Raw genomic sequence first — 17,970 nt, forward strand, 5'->3', positions numbered from 1 at the left:
CCCGGCCCCTCCGCCGCTCCCCGAGAGAGAGAACCGGACCCTTCTTGTGCCAAAAGCCGCCCTTGCTTAGCCCAGGGCTCTTGGTTTCCTCTTCAGGCTCTGGATTCAAATCTCCGAGGACGGAGTTTCGCTTTTAAGAAGGATCTGTTTCTTCACTAACGTTCTAGGTGTAAGCAATGAAGGTTGCTGTTATCCGGGATTGCTGTGTGCATCCCGGTGCAATGGTGACATCTGCACGCTGTTTTTTCGCTAACGTTCTAGGTGTAAGGAGTGAAGGTTGCTGTTATCCTGGATTGCTGTGTGCATCCCCGTGCAATGGTGACATCTGCACGCTGTGTTTCTTCACTAACGTTCTAGGTGTGAGCAATGAAGGTTGCTGTTATCTGGGATTCCTGTGTGCATCCCGGTGCAGTGGTGACATCTGAGCCTGCTGGCTCTGCACGCTCCTGGGGGACTGCAGCTCCTGGGACAGGAGGATGGATGCATTGCAGGCTCCCCAGTGCAATTTCAACATACTTCTGACGTTACTCTGCAATGAAAAATGAACGAATTATTATTGGTTTTCCACGTGCATTATGTATTTTTTGTTTCGTTGCAAAGTGGATGCTGTGCCAAGTGTAACAGTTTGATGAGGGTTTTGTGACGTGGATTGTGATTTAATAGGAAGTTTCTAAATAGGACATTCCTGAATTCATACTGTATGGTGCCGTGAGCCATCTATCAGGATTATACTGCCCTTGTTGGAACCATGGTCAAACTTATATGAAGGTGGTGAAGTGCTGAAGAGTCAATACTATCCTCAAGTTCTAGTTGCCACTTACTTTATCCTGCTGACTTATTTGGTCACTTTATTTATTTTACCTACAGTCTTATTTAAATTGGCACACTGACTATGCACAGTACCTCTTCAACTCCACTTTACACCTCTCAGTTAAACTTAACACTAATTTCAGGCCAGGATTTAGAAATGGAACATCATAACTAAAAGCAAAGCTGATGATTGGAAGTCAGCTTGTAGTGCTGTCTGCATGGTGTCCTTACAGCAAAAGACACTTCTACCCCTTGTGAGATGTGAAATGTCAGTTTAAATATGTATTTTATTTTCTAACTGGTGGAGGTTGAAACTTTTGTACTAATTTTTAATGGCTATTTTGCTTAGACAATCAGGAAAACATATAGTAAGAGCCATGCAAAGAGGAATCAACTTCAGAGGTTTTGGACAGTGTTAGGAATCAGGCTCAGTTTCCAGAAGCTATAATTTTATGAGCAAGTAGATATTGAATGTTCCTAAAGTTTTGCTTTAGGAGCATTCAATTTGTCTGTGTGAGAAAGACTTTCTGCTTTCCTCTTGGTAAGGGAGACATTATCAAGGCAATAAAATTGTTTCTACTAGGCATAGTCCTGAGAATGTCTAGGCTTCCAATGATTAGAACAGATTTTAAAGTGCAGTTAACTTTGTTTTGGTCTGGCCTCAGACCAAGGGCCTTACAGGTATAAAGTATTGGTGAGCTGCTGTGCCAGGCTGTCCATCCTCCCCTCAAAGTGCTGCACACACTCATAATGGGTATTCATAATGTAAAGGACAAAGGCTTCTTGTGATTAAAACTTGCTCTATCAGTGTAGATCACATTTTGATGCAAGCCATGAAAAATTCTAATTGATTAATGAGTTTCAGATGGTGGTTCCCCTTCAGTGCCCCTCCCCCTGCTCCTAATGTACAGTGTGTTCCAAGTTAATCTGGGAAAACTCAGAAACCTTGGGCCAAATTGGTTGTGGTATAGTTTATAAGGATAATAAAATATCTAGAAAAATTAAATTTCCTCATAAAGATATGGTGCTGCATTTGTCAGCTTATGTTTTATCTGCTTGTTTATAGTAGTGGGCAAAGTTAAGATTACATGTAAGGTACCTGTATGATAATGCAGATAAGAATGACCTGTTGTTTCTTATAGAAGGGAAAGCTCTGCAAATAGCTCTTGAAGAGACAATATGCAACGTAGTAGCAGAATGACTTTAAAAATGATTGTGTTTGCTTTTATGTATGTAAAAGGGCAAAAGGAGAGTGATTACTCTTCTGTAGTAAACTGGAAATTGAAGGTGATAAAGACTGATTAAGTAAAGTGGCAACTCTCTGGGTTTTTTCTTACTGTTTCTTTTAGTCCATTTTTAGCATTTCAAGAAAAGGAGCTTTCACAGTTTCATTTGGGAAAGTCATTCCACTGTCTAGCAGATCTCACCATGGGGAACAGTTTCCTGACATTAAAAAATGAAAAGTTTTTAGTTATTTTTGTGGCTCTCAAAGGAAGGCATTCATATATCTTTTTTTTCCCCCTCTTTCTGCATGTATGTGGGTATACACACATATGTATATATATATATGTGGAAAAACAAGAGCAACCTTTAGTCTGTGAACTGTTATTATACTCTCCAAATCTGAAAAATATGTCAACACTGAGACAGGAAAACTGAAGTAAGTTTTAAAATGTGAATGTACTTATCCTTGTTTCTGCCATGTCTATAAAACTGGCACTTGATGATGTGAAGGTGGTGATTGCAATATGGGTCCCAAATTGTGGGCAGCTTCATTTCTACTTGCACAATTATGCATTTTGTTCTGCAGCCCAGTCTGTTTATGAACACTGAATCTTACCCCTTTTTTGCACTCAGCTTGCTGTTGCAGTTAGTGAATGATGCATGCAGTCCATTTAAACTCTAGTAAAATTTCAAAAGTTCTGTTCTTTTCCATCTGCTTGAGGTGATTAGAGCTAGCAGGGAGATCCAGCAGAGACCCTTGCCAGATACACTCATGAGCTCTGTTCTGGCTTTTGATCCTGCGTCTCCTCTCCTTCCAGGCTGGCTGTTTTCCAGTAGCATTACCTTCTCTCGGAGACAGCAGGAGATTGTCTGTATTTATGGCTGATACCCCTCTGTCAAAGCCAATGTACAGGCTAGTGCTCAAGTTCCTTCAGAGAAAACCTTGCTGACCTTGTCTAAGTTGTGTCTGTTTCCTCTATCACTGACAGTGAAGCAGTTGCACAGTTGTGTGCTTGATGTTTAGTTTCTTCCACAACTGGTGGCTTTTGTGCTTCCTCAGTCATGTTATAACAGATTTCATTGCACAAGCTCAAAGCCTGCCTATTTAATCCTGATCAGATTTATGAAAAAGAGTCTTTGAACCCAGGGTCTGAGGCAGAGTTATGACATCTTCTGTTCCAGTTGTTCCAGCTTTGCAGAGCCCCTGGGCCACTGAGCTGGCATACATGCAGATGTTCAGTCCTGGATAGCTCTGCTTTGGCTGCCAGCTGCACAGAGCCAGTCACTGACCTTGCCTGCTGGGCAAGAGTGCCTGGGGGGCCAAACCTGATGTCTGTCACAGTGTCCCTGTCAGCTCTTATGTCAGCTCTGCTGCAAAGGTACATCATGTAGCACCTTTGCATTAGAGGTGATTTGATTGGTCACTGTAGGGAGTTCTGCATTTGCTTTATGATGGATTTTTTCCCCTTCATAGACACTTTTAACTTTTTATTGTTTTCTAACTGAATACAAAGAAAAATGCTTGCTTCACTGGATACTTCCACTTCTATGCTAATTCTTAAGTCATAAAGATCAAGTGACTCAGCAAGACTTCTTCATTCCTGACCTGGAAGGATTGTATGTGGGAGCAAGCTGCAAGAAATGGTTCAAGCCCCTTTTTGTTTGAGAATTAATGCACATTTAATTGGGAACCAGGTTGAAGTGACAGTGAAACTCATATGGTGCAAAAAGCACTGCATAGCCAGCAGCTACTCAGTGTAAGCATGCATATATGCTGGAACTGGATGGGTAATTTGGGGTAAAAACTTATTGGTTTACACGATTATCTAGCAGGCTGGAACACATGTATTTTCTTTGTATGTATATCTATGCATACATGCAAGCTTTTATGTATATACATTTTTTTCCTCCCCTTTTATACTTGGCTCAAGAAAATAATCACAAATTTACAGGTAAGGAGGGTGGTTGGAATAGGAAAGGGAATTGAATCTGGGGATCTGCAACTGATCATGCTTCATTGTGCATCCAGTTTTGCTTTCTGGGTTAAACAGTCTTTGCCTCCTGTGTGTTTTGAGTACAGTGTATCATTCTTGATTCCTTTTTTCCTACCCGTTAATCCCAACAAAAGCCAGTAGAAACACAGAAGATCACTTGTTTGATTCTCATTGCTTTCACCTGATAATCACTGATAACAATCATCAGATAGTGTAAGGTTACACTGCTGGCAAAATACAAGCAATGAACTGCAATAAACAGATAACTAAATGCACTACTGTAAAGCAAAATAAAAACTTCACTGTTCAGTAGGACCAAGCAGAGAGAAACAAGACCTTTTACAGTGTTGAATCTGATACACATTTCTGAGTGTACTGTAAACCATCCCACGCTGAATTCTTCATCTAGACAATGAGGCTAAGAATTTGAGACATCATCCTCTCCTAGAGAGAGGCTGAAAAAAGGGTTGTGCTACATAAATATGAACTGTAACAAAACAGGATGAAAAGTAGTCAAAGACTGTTCCTCATCTACATTCTGAATAGTAGAGGGAAGCACTTGCTTTAAAGCATTTAGAGGTGAGTTTTGAAAATGCTTGTGCTTATCACGTCAGCCTCACCAGTTTACAGGGAAATGTAACATTCTATAAAATATTTGTCATGTTCGTGTTGGCTAGTTTTAAACAGCTGTATATGTGGTGACTTGATGTTGCTGTTAGAAAATAGGGAGATTAGGAAACCCAATATTTTTTGGCTCCTTGGTTCATACCTTGTCTGCCAAAAGGAAGAGGATGAAATAGTTGTTGGGGCCAGAGACTTACCTCAGCTGTGCTGATGTATCCTTAAAAGCTGCTGTCCACCTCTGATGAAAGTTAGTCCATCCTTCTGACCAGATTCCTCACTGAGACATTGTCAACAAACTTTTCTTCAGTTCATTAAAATATAAATATATTAAGACATTTTAAGGAAGAGATTTGAAGGTATCTGAGTGATGAAACAAGGGCCTGGCCTTCACCACAGGGAGAATCTTCAAACAGATCTTGAAGGAGCTCAGTACTCCACTGCTGTCACTTTCACAGAACTCTCACATTTTGGCTTCTTCATGGATCCCAGCTACTGTGTGATGAAGTTCTAATAAGTACAATTGATGAAGTAGATGAACTATTTATTGAAACTTGGGTACTTCAGTGCTGAAGTATTGTGAAGGCTTAAATTGAATTTAACAGGTTCAGTAGCAATCAGTGTTTTCATGAAAGATAATTCAGAGCTGGAAAGTTTCTGGTGCTTGCAGTTTGATAACTGATCTCCAGTATAACTTGTAGAGTTTGTGACAGGAGATACTCTGCTCCTTGGAAGCTGAGTTTTAATTTTTTAATAATTAATTTTAAAAGTCCAAGGTAGGAATTTTGTGGATTTTACTGAAGTGTAGGGCAGTTTTTCAGAAAAGTAGTGGAGAAGTGAAAAATTCAGTGGTTTTTTTGACATGAAATCAAAGAAAATTTACACAGAGGTGAGGTTGGCTTGTATGTGATTTATCTGTGATTCTTCAGGCTCTTCATCAGTATTAACTTTCTCATTCCTCAGTCCTCACTTTGCATGCCCACTTCACAAATTAGTGCATACATTATTTTCATTCAGGGCTACTATTTCAAGCAGACCTAGTCCCAGTATAGAGATGCATTAATCATTTTCACCTTCTAGAGTGAAAATGATTAATGCATCTCTATTTCTCTATATCTATCTCATTTTCACCTTCATTTTGTCACCTGTCTGTCTGGCTTTTGTTATCTTTCCAGTTTCTCATTCTGAGGATGTGTCATATGAAAAGCACCTTAAACTCAGAATACCCTTCCTGTCCCTCTTTTTTCTTCTTACTTACCAGAGTTACTAAGAGACTAAAGCACCCTTGCATCCTCCAAAATCTATCTTCTCACACTTTTCTTCCCTGAATGAGTCTCAGAAGTTTCTTTGGACTTTACACAGCCTGATTACTGAGTTAGGACAGTATGAAATATACTCAAAGACAATGCTGTATTTTAGAGACAAACTGAAATAACATCGCTATTCCCCCATTTCTCTATAATGCAGTTATACTCTGCATTTCCACAGAAACAGGCCTGAAGTGTGAATAGACTGCAGTGCTTCTTCCACAGACTCTTGTGGAAACCCAGACTGCTTCCATGTAGCTGTTTAAGAAGCCTTCCTTCTGTTTTATCTTGTCTTAAACGATGTAGCTTTGAGACCCTAGAATTCCTTCACCCCTTCAGCAGCCTGTGTTGTGCCTGGATGACTGTCAGCCATATCATAATGCTGGGGATTAATTAACCCATAATTAGCCCCAGGTTTCCATAGAGCACTTCATATCCATGGTCCTGGAAGTGATGAGGTGGGGTGAAAGAAAAGGGTATTGCCTCTTGTTTTCTTCTTGGCACAACCCAGCTCAATGTGTGCGTGCCAATTTTTACCCTTATAGCAGGGCAGACCCTATGTGGAGTTTCATGATTAATATTGCTCTGAGCATCCCTGAAATATAAAATAACAATACATTTGGGTTGGAAGGCACCTCCAAGTGTCATCCAGTCTAACTCCCTCCACAAAGCATGTATGAAATGTGAAATTCTTCCCAGGGAAGAGGTGCAGGGTCTAACTGGTTCTTTTAGTGAAACAGTTCTGCTTTTTCTGTTGTATTTTTTCAATTTGTATGTAAAGAAAAACAAATTGCAGGATTTTCCCAAATGAATAAGAACCTTTTTTTTTTTTTTTTTGCATTTTACCACTGTCATTGCAATGGTAATTCAAGAGAAAAAACTTATTTACTTATTTCACTTCTGGCTCTCTGTATCAGTGGAGGTTATAGGCCCCAGAAAGTGGTCAAAATTATTTGAAGTCTCTTTCTGGAAAGCAAGTATGTGATAGATCCTTGATCTTTCCCCTATAATCTTTGATGACAACTGGTGTCAGTTATCTGTCTTGCCTCTGTTTCTATCCAAAATGACTTGAAAGAGTAATTTATGTGATTCTGACTAATGTAGAGAAACTTTAAATATGTTGTCATTGAAATTCCTTAGCTGTTGGTAGCTTCTAGTCTGAATCAATCTATTTTGAGAGTGCCAGTCCAGATGATTGATTTTTGCAGAGTTAACAGTCCAAGTCTTTTCCCTCCCCTCCCTTGCAGCCTGCCCTAAATGAACAGGTATGATTTGAATTTAATTCACCAGGAAGCCATAAATCCAAGCTGACATTTTTACAAAGTCAGTTTCACAACAGGGCTGTACATGAGTTAAGCACTTTAATCTGCTTTAAAATCCTCTGCCTTCAAGGAAACTTTGATACATAAAGATTTTTTTTTTGTTAGAAAAATGTAAAATCTACTCATAATTCAGAAATATATGTTTATAGAAGAGAATATTTTTATGTATGTTTTTGCTTCTCCCCCACTGAAAAAAAGTTGTCTAATTTCAATAAGAAGTATATTTATAATGAAAGCTGTGCCTATCTCAAGGGCAAGCTAAACTTCAGGACTTGGGGTGAGGTACTGTCAAAAAGAGCTTATGCAGACCTTTTTGCAAACATGGAGTTTAGTTACACAGAGTAGGTTAAAAATGCTGAAGTATTTTAATACAAGTATTAAGATATCCCAAATACCATTTCATACATTAGGAAAAGTCAGTTACAGCACAATTTTATGGAAAGGCAATTTAATTTTTTTTTTTTACATTTAGTAAATATTGTCTCTTTCGGCGTAGAAATTGGTTTCAGTATTTTTGTTATTCAGGCCACAATGGATAGTATAATAAATTGTTCTTTTTTCTGCTGTTGTTTTTAAGGTCACAAATATCTCTTACCTGGTGTAAAAGGTATGCAAAGGACAGTGGGAGAGTGTTTGCAGGTTCAGAAATTGAAGGCAGTTGACATGTCTTACTACAATTAGTGTGGAGAATTGGCAAAGGACTCTTCCTCATGGGTCTCACAGTCAGTTAACGTCTGTCTAGTGCCACCTGTACAACACCTTGTGTGGTGATGCTTGAGGGTCCCCAGGACGAGGGAAGAAATGAGAATCTTGACTCCATGTTTCAGAAGGCTGATTTATTATTTTATGATATATATTATAATAAAAGAAAATGATTTTTTAAAGTATACTAAAGAAAGATAAAGGAGACATCAGAAAGCTAGAAAGGAATGAATAATAAAATCTCGTGACAGACTCAGAGAGTCCAACACAGCTGGCTGTGATTTGCCATTAATTAAAAACTATTCACATGGAACCAATCAAAGATGAACCTGTTGGTAAACCATCTCCAGACCACATTCCACAGCCATCAAATAATTATTGTTTACATTTTGTTTCTGAGGCCTCAGCTTCTCAGGAGAAAAATCCTAGCGAAAGGATTTTCATAAAATATGTCAGTGACACCCTTGTGTCTGCTGGTTGGTGTAGGCTACAGCCTACCAGGCAAGGAAGTATTTCAGCTCCCTGCTACAATCACTACAAGGTTCTTTCAGAGAGGGAAAAATAACCTTTCACACTTCTGCCCCAGGTGGAGAACTAGCCCTTGAGACACAGAGATAGGTCCAGCAGTGGCTCCTGTGACTGACAATGCTTAGTACATCATGTGTTCAAAATTAGTTGTCTTACCTGGAAAGTTTCAGTAAGTCATCACTGAAGCAGAGGAGAATTTTGGAAGTGGCAAGTGTGAGTGACCAACGCTAGCTGTTCTGCTGCTTTCTGAAGAAATAATGCTATTGAGTCAATATATTTGGTGTAGTTTTTTCTTTAATAATTTTGAAGCTGAATAGGCTGTTTCCATTTGGTTTCAGCATTTTTTACTTGTTAATAAGTTTGCTGTAGGAGTGCAATTTGGTTGTTGCCATGTTTTTCCTGGGAATGGTCCAAAAATCTCTGAAGCTCTCCAGTTAATCTGAATTGGTATTGAGTATTGGGTCAGGCACCATAGTGAGTTGTTAGCTTTGTGCAAAATGTTTATTTTATTTTAATAATTCCTTGCAGAACATTTTGTTGTGTTGGCAACATGTAGCTTGGTGAGTACAAATGAAGTTAACATTTATCTGTATGATTTAATCACTTACAAAAAAATCCATTAACAAAACAAAGTTTTGGTCACTGGTGTGTGTGACCATGTGTTAGATCCACCTCTGTTTGTCTGATTTCTGATTTCTTGGGTACATGATTACTGTTGTCATGATTGAATCACAGAATGGTTCAGGTTGGATGGGACCTTAAAGACAGGGACACCTTCCACTAGCCCAGGGTGCTCAAAAACCCGTCCAGCATGGCCTTGAACACTTCCAGAGATGGGCATTATATTCTGGTTGGGATTATTTTCTATAATTCTAAAAATAGAGCACGTGAGACTTTAATTGGTATAACGAAGAACTTCTTTTCTTTTTTCTTTTTACATAATTTTGTGAGCAGGGGACAAGAGGATAAGCCATGTGTACTGCCCTGAGCCCGAAGGCACGAGGGCCTGGCCTCTCCGACATGCACCAGTACAGTCAGTGGCTTGCCAGCAGACACGAGGCCAACTTGCTGCCAATGAAGGAGGATTTGGCCCTCTGGCTCACAAACCTACTGGGTAAGGTACAACAAGATGGAATGCACATACTGGGCAGTGTGAGAGCTCCTTGCACTGTTAGCTGGGAATTCAGATTTCTTTCTGTTTCAAAAACAAAGTTATGATTACATAGCTACCATCATATAACACAAATATTAGCAAGGTCAGAAAACTGATGAGTCATTTGCCCCCATTGTGTTTGTGAGTTGCATAACTGAATATTATACATTCTGTGTTTAGTTTGCTTTCAAATTTCCTTGTAATTCTTTTTTTTTTTTGCATGTATTTTCTGTACCTATACCACTAAGATGAATGATACTAATTGCTGCTTTCACCTATGTCTTCCATTTTTATTGATAGGCCTCCTGAAGAGTATGGTGTAGTGACAGTCTTGAGCAGGAGGAACCATTTAATAGCTCTTCTCTGACCAAGTGGTCAAGTAATTATAATTGCTGCCCAAGGCAATGCATGCTGAGACTTGTGGTAGCATGTGCATAGAGGGGTTTGATCTAGCTTAGCTGGGACCTGGAGATTTACTGATGTGCATCTTGGTTTGTGAAGACAAAGCTTGCTGTTGTCAGAAGAGGATGCAAACCAAAATTGAGGGAAAAAAATCAGGTACATAAGAAAAAGAGCAAATGAGATTGTCCCTGGCAGGAAGGAAAGAGATGTGCAAATTATTCAAGAAGGTGGAATTTAGAAATTATGAGCTAGGAAATAGCATGTTGTTTCTGAGAACACTCTGGTAAAAATATCTTTTATGTGATCTCTGTAAATACAGAGGATATTACCAAAGAAATAGATTACTTCAAGAATACCTCATCCTAAGGGAGACATGCCAGTAATTCCTCTCATTAAATAAAGAGAGGAAAAATATTTCAGAAGCTATATTTACATTATTATATTTTTAGTTGATGGAATTTTGGAAGAAAAATGGTGTGCATGATTTTGGAGGATTTATTTAGTTTTTAAAAAAATTCTCTGAAAATCTGTTCTGGTGAGACATGGGCCGTGTCTTGTCATGGCAAATGCTGTAGTTAAACCATCTCAGTGATATCATACAGTAACAGAGTATATCCAGTGTCTTTCATCAACACATTCTATATTGCTCTATTTCCCTTTTTTTAAGAGAAAGAAAAGGAAATATCACTTATGACAGATGTGATCAATAAGCACAATGTCAATAGAACACCATATTTTGCAGGTAGACAATACCTATTTTTGAGTTGAGTTATGAATCCACAACTGCAAAAGTGGCAGGTGTTTTAAATTATTTATTTGTATGGCACTTCCATTTAAATTAATGTGTTTTGAATATAAAATTGTCTATGCAAAACCAGAACAAAATTCAGCACTTTTCATTCCAATTATCAAAAGACAGTAATCCAAGTGTGTTTTTTGAATTGGAAGTAGCACATTCAATTATGGATTCAATATATTGTTTAAATGTTTTGAACAATGAAGTTTTAGTGATCCACTCTAAAACAAATAGAAGATTGCTTGCAGTTTGTAACAGAGTTCTCCCAGTGATAAGTTTAGGAATGAGGTCACTCTTTGAGCAAGAAAGCAGCAACCAGCAGGAGGTTCCGAAATGCCAACTGTAATTAAATATCTGATTTTTCATATGGACACCAAGTTCTGTGCTGCAGAACTAAATGGGCACAACCTTCTTTTAATTAAGCACCGTATACAGTTCATTTGCTTAATGCATTCCCCTACACCTTCTTGCCTCAAGCTCTCCTTTTCTCAGAGTTTGTGCTGATGAATTGAAATTATAGTGTTTTGTTAGAGTGCTTTGAATTCCTATGTAGACATTGTTATTCAAATTAATAGTTCAATCAAATTAAAATTCACATTCAAAATAAATGAGGTGTGAATTAAAATAATTATTATTCATAAGAGTATATTAACTCAGAATTCAAATTTTGTTTAATTACTGCATAATTTGGGTAAACTTTAAATGGAGAAGGTATGTGTGAGGATGCTGCTGTGCAGTAAAATAGAAATGAATATACAGCATGCATTTTTTCAGCATTCAAAAGGATAGAAGAATATGGAAGGCTTTTTTTGTTTGTTTTGGGTTTTTTCCTGTCTACGTGGAAGAAATAATGTATTTTGAGTTAATGGTCAGTAAATCTTGACATGCATGGATGTGCAAGTAGCAGGGAGCAGATAATACTGTGTGTATCCACATCCTGGCTTGCTCTGCCTGTATCTTCTGTGGCTACATTGTAAGTGGCCTTATTGCAGTTTTCATGCAATAAGATTTCTCAATTCATAAAGGAAATTAATATGCATTTCGTTTAATTTTTGCTGCTTTGTTTCACTTATATTTTTGTCATTCATCTGTACTGGGGCTCAACAAGGACACATAATATTTTCAAAGAAATATAGGTTAAAAAAATAGTATTTTAGGCAAATACAAGGCTGAAACTCTTTGAGGTAGTTTGATCAAGGGATGGTTTTTTAGGAGATTTTTGTGGAGAGACAGTTATGTTCTATGCAGTGTTACTGGAAGGTGGAATGGTGATGGTTTTGCAGCAGCATAGCTTGATGTGGGTTCAAAACCAAGCTGGAAAACATTATTGGGATATTGCACTTTATAATATGAATGAAGTGTTTTGATACCAGATAGAAAGTAGGAATAGCTAGAATTTGACCTTACCCAATTGGTAAATTAGAGAAGTGAGATACATGGTGCGGCTGGAAAATAACATTGGAAGAACTTTTAATCCTGAGACTTTGCATATTTAATTTAGCATGGACATTGTTGTGAGGGTTTTTGTTTAGTAATCACTAGTACTTTTGTGTACACTTTGCTAATTATTTTTTGGAACCATGTCAGAGAAACTCAGAGCTTCTGAGAGGACAGTTCATCTTTACAGCTGCATTGCTGAATAGATTTTAGCTGTCTATACGCTGGGGGCTGGAAAAAGGACATTGCAGATGAAATCCATGTGTCAGATAGGATTAACTCATATGATATTGTACATTAGAGCATTTCCAAAGTGGGACATGTCAGTGTTGTGGTTTGTCTGCTGGAAAGGAAGATTGTAGCCATGGATGTTGTGTCTCCTGCCCTTGCTTCTCTCTGTTGAGCTTTGGTGTTTCAGTCAAGAGTGACAGTGACAAAGCTCATGAGATGTGTTAATCTATCTGACTTGCAAGTCATAATGATCTCTGAGCCTTGTTTCTATTAGGTATAGAGCTAATGAAGCATTTGGGAATGCTTTCACTTCTGACAAACTCCAAATTTGGTAGATTGTACATATACTTTAGTAGAATGTTCTCGTGGACGCTGAAAAGTTCTATTCCACCCTGAGCAAGCTGCATATGGGAATTAGCACACTTGGGCCACAGAACTCTTCTAGTAGAGGCAAAATGGCAATCTGAAAGATTTGCTTGTCTGCTTTACTCTCTAGTATTGTTTTGTTTTCTTCTGTGTGTCTGCACAAGCAGAATGGCTGACAAGAGGAGGAGAGGACCTTTCCAGCCTGTAGTTTAGGACACGTACAGAGAGATGGTTTCCCTGTTTCCTCTTTGGCTGTTTTGTGGACCTCTAATTTTTTTCCCCATTCCCAGAGTTTATTTACAAGCTGCAGAGGGTTATATTGTCTTTTTATTCCATCCAGCTTAATTTAGCATGTGGGACTGACTACACCTCAAGCATATGTCAGGTTCCAAGGTTTCAGTCCTGAGCCCTCTTAACAGAAGAGGGCTTCAGAGGCTCATAGGTGGGAGGCTAGGGAATGCAAGATGCTGAGAAACTGGACATGTAAACATTGAACATTGTTTGATGCATGTAAAAGTTGCTTGGGTGCAAAAGTGAAGGAGGCTTGGAGGAAAGGAACAGAGGTGGGGATGTTAGGAGAGGCATCAAGTTGAAGAAAAGGCTAAGTATTTATAAGGTTGAAGGTGGTGTACAGTTTGAAGTTGGAGAATGGTGAGTCTTTTGCAAAAAAACTGTCTTTCTTTGATTCTGAATTAAATCTGTGTCAGCTTAGTATTCTTGCTCACCTTGTTGCCTAAGAGCATTCTGTAACAGAATGTGTATTTTCAACATCAGTTTGTTCAGATCGATCCAGTGGGAAATACAGGTTTCAATTGTCTGAATATCCAAGATATTCACAGTACTGATACCTCCAGTGATTCTACTGGCACTGGTATAGTTTCTTACTTGATTGAGTTGCTTTATAATTTTCTTTATTATCAGCATGCCTTTGGAATTTTTTATATGTCCTGTTTCAAGTAAGTAGTAATGTCTCAATGCTTTCAAAATTATTTCTCCTACTGTCAACTATTGTAGGGAACAGAGCAGTCTTGTCAGAAAAAAAACCAGTTTTGTATATGCGTAGTCATTGGCCTTGGTTTTCTTTATTTTTATCACATTTTGTTTTCTTGTGTTTATGTGCCATGTGAATTGAAAGGGTCAGGAGCAATTGTTTCAGTAGGGCCTCAGTATTGTAGATGTTTTGGAGATTCACTTAAGTAAAATATTTCTATTTGTAAACTACTGGTTTTGTGTTACTACACAAAATATACAATTAAAATAATCCATCAGTAAGTTGTGAGGCTGGAGTCAGTCTTGCCCTGTAGTTATTACCCCAAGTGTGATAGAGGAATTGACTAGATTTGGGTATCTGAGTCTTTAAGTCCATCTCTTCTTCTGAAGGCTCTGCATGTCTGAGACCTGTAAGGAAAACTTTATCCTCTTTATCTTGTGGTCACACACCCAAGGCATGAACTCTCTTCCATTATTTTTTCATGGACCTCCAGTCTGGTTTTATGAGGTCCCCCAGGACTGGGTGACCTTACAGATAGTTGCTCACAGTTTGCAAGTGGTTCAGATGCAGCTGTTTAACTTTTTGAGGGGACTTTTTCTGGTGGTTGTGGTAAAAGAGAGGGTAGGCAGCCCTTGAGAGGTTTCTGAAAGCTTTCGTATTCCTGGATTTTCTTCTCATACTTGCAGTGTTGTTTTTTTTATTATACTTAATGTTATTACCATTCTATAAAAACATTGCAACTGCTTTCTGGTAATTATAGGGGGAATTGTACATTTTTAATGGAGTTTGATGTTTTTTCCATACAAATACATGAAGCAATTTTTTTTTCCTCAGGTTATGAACATTACTCTTACTTGAATCAATACATTTCTACTGTTAAATATGTCAGCATGTCTGTTTCAGCAAAGAAATGCCACCTTATGAAGCCATAAAATACAGTGAACTGAAAGCTGACACCTAATATACTTTTCATTGGAGACAGATGTTCAATGCAAAACTCATTCTTTCAGATTTCATAAAGGCAAATAGAACTCAAATAATCCAGTTTAGTGTGCAATATGCAGTGACCAAACTGCTAATGCAATTCAGCACTTAAAATAATATAAATATATTGTTCAATAGCAGAAGAAGATAACCAAATTTTTTTATATCTTTGTAAAAAGAAAATATTGTTAAAGAATTTTTAAGGGTTTTATAACATTATATTATTATGAAATGATGCATCTGTATATCATAGGACAGAAGAGATGTAGAATGTGGGGGTGGTTTGTGTTTGTGGAAAAATTGTGTTGCAAAACAAAAATTTGTGGTCTGTTAAAGATACTTGAAATAAAATTTTTAGAAGAGAAGGGGTATATTATAAAAGTAATACTCAAGCAACTCCTGAAGCATAGTTATTTTTAAAATTTATCTTTCTAGTGGCTTTAGAGCATTTTATAAAAATGCTGATGGGGCAAATGGGAAAATATGTAGGCTAGAATGATGGCAAAGTCTTTTGAGATGGTGAACTGTTCAGTTTTTTTATGTCTGGGCTATTATAGTTTCATTCCTGGCTTCATTTAATCTGCAGATATGGCAAAAATAATATCAGTTAGGCATAAGCTAACTCTGCATGTCTGCAGTGCTGCTATTGCTCCTTTGCCTGGAGAAGTCATTTATGCATACAGGAGCTATAAAGTGGGCTACATGGCAAATAGAATCAAGTGGGAATAAAACAGGGAAAATCTTCATGTTAAAAAGATATTTCTGAAGTTAAGTGTTTTATTAAAAAAAACAAGTTTAGCTTCAATGAAAAACAGAAGAGTGCTGTATCTGAAGATGGTTTGCTGCAACAATCTTTATCGTTTTTATCTTAACCTACCAAACTGAAAGGACTCACATTTTGGGTTTTGCCCAAAAATGCTAAAGTATCTCAAAGTTTTCAGACAAGGGCCTAGAGAAGTCAGCTTTCCTATAGCATTTTTTAAAACCTTACTGCTTTATAATGCTGCTATCTTCAGTATTGTGACATGGAGTATCAGGTTACAATGTATCAGCAAGAAGTTCAGTACTAATGCATATACTTCATTTTTGTTACTTTTGAATGTTATTTTTCCCCCTCTCTTCTTAGCAAAAAGATACAGGAAAGCTTTACTTTTCCTATTTTGTTTGACAAAAAATTGCAGTGAACCTGTTCTAAACAAATTAATCTTTCCAGTTTCCAGACATCTCATGGAAGCAGGAGTGGACGTGGATGGGATGAGGAACCAGTCTCACTTCAGTTTTTAAATATTATTTTTTTTTTTTGGCACATTAGACTATTGTTGCTAATGCATGCTATGTAACAGCCTATGAAAAACGAGTTAGTAGTGTTATTTCCTGAATGGCATATTTAAATACTGGAGGGAAAAAAATGCTGTCATAATTGGAAGAACAAGAATTATTCCTTGATGTTCTCTTGATATGAGTCGAAGTTAAAAGGGCTGAAAAATACAGCAGCTCATCAACATAGTGTCCAAAGTAAAGGGAAATTTTTCAGTAGGAATGTGAAAATGAAAAACCTTCAATAGGAAATAGGAATATTTTTACTGAAGGTTATGTTAAGATCCTGGAAGTTTAGTCTTGCATGGTAAATAACTCCCTTCCCATCTGGGGTCAGCATGCAATCTCCTCATGGCACATGTGATCCCCTCTTCCAGGGGGATGTGATTTCATTGTTATGTAAGCTTCTCTGGCCTGCTGTAGAAGAGGGGACAGTTCCTGGCAGCTGAAGTAATGCCATATAGTCTGATATGAGAATGGATATAGTTTAAAAGCAGGGCATTTTAAGTTTGTTCTTTTAGTGAAAATTTTGATCTGTGTGGCAAGTAGAGGTAAAACGTGAAATTTTACTCTCCGTTATTTTGTTATGTACCTAACTTTACTTCTGGAAAAGAACATTCATAGGAGCATTGCAGTCACTGTCTTCTCTACTTGAAGGATTAAGAATCTACTAAAAATATACCACCCTTTCCTTTCTGACATGGTTTTCTACTTCTGTTACAAATCAACTCTTAGCAATTCATGCTATAACTGCCCACGCACACTGGTGTAAACCATTTTCCTGCTGTACTCTCTCTTTTAAAACATTATGTTCAAAGCACTGGATCTTCATAAGTAAAGTGAAATACATGGGGTTGGATATGCTAGAACTATTTTTCAAATATCACATGCCTTCCCAAAGAAAGCATGGGTTTTTTCCCATAATTTGCTGTATATCTACCAGTAAAGTAGTATTGAGGTTATTCATAAAATATTCAAAGTAACGCAAGTTTTTCAGTTAAAGCTTTTTTCAGTTGTTTTTTTTTTTAATGTATCTTTTTACATGAATGCAGTCTATACCATTGCATGCTTTCTGCCATGTTAACTTTCTGTTTGATGTTCAGGTAGAGAAATAACAGCAGAAACCTTTATGGAGAAATTGGATAATGGTGCCTTGCTTTGCCGGTTAGCTGAGACCCTGCAGGAGAAATTTAAAGAAAACAGCTTTGATGCAATCAAGACTGTCAAAGTAAGTGTTGGTCAACACTCTAGCATTTAATATCAGCATCTGATGTATCCCACCATTTTGGTAATGAGGGTTTTTTTGAACACTTAAGAGGTTTATATGTGGAGATTCTGCAGATGGATGGGGAGGAAATTGCTCTGTGTAGAAAAATTACAATATGAAATTGATGGAAATAATGTTTATTGGGTACTTATTTAAGTATATATGCAAAGCAGTTACTCAAAAAGTACTTGTAATATGTGGAGAATAAGAATAAACCAGACCTAGCAGCGGGATGTGGTAGGCAATAGTGAAAATATGATCCTTGTATTTATTTTCAAGGGGAATATTAAGTAGCTGTGGGAGGTGTCTTCTCCTCTAAGAACAGCTCTAGGGAGACCAATAATAAAACTCTATAGTTAGTTTTGGTGCCTTGAGTTTAAAGATCCTGTTGGTGTACTGGGAGGGGTTTCAGTAAAGAGTTGAAGGAATTGTATGGAAAATGTGAAACTTAAAAGATACTTAGGAGTTTTGGAAGGATCCATTTATGGACTTGTTTGAACACAACCTTGCTTTAATTT

At 37.6% G+C, this 17,970-nt stretch overlaps 1 protein-coding gene across 1 annotated transcript in view; it reads left to right on the forward strand.

Annotated features, from left to right (window-relative positions):
* The window catches only part of GAS2 (growth arrest specific 2), a 92,428-nt gene that overhangs the window by 321 nt on the left and 74,137 nt on the right, over positions 1 to 17,970 (forward strand). The window contains exons 2-3 of the mRNA XM_005427368.2: positions 9,463 to 9,622; positions 17,289 to 17,413. Of these exons, the coding sequence (XP_005427425.1) occupies positions 9,481 to 9,622; positions 17,289 to 17,413 (267 nt within the window). The 5' untranslated portion in view covers positions 9,463 to 9,480. The remainder of the gene's footprint in view (positions 1 to 9,462; positions 9,623 to 17,288; positions 17,414 to 17,970) is intronic.

This window comes from Geospiza fortis, unplaced genomic scaffold, assembly GCF_000277835.1.
Source record: "Geospiza fortis unplaced genomic scaffold, GeoFor_1.0 scaffold165, whole genome shotgun sequence".
Lineage (NCBI taxonomy): Eukaryota > Metazoa > Chordata > Aves > Passeriformes > Thraupidae > Geospiza > Geospiza fortis.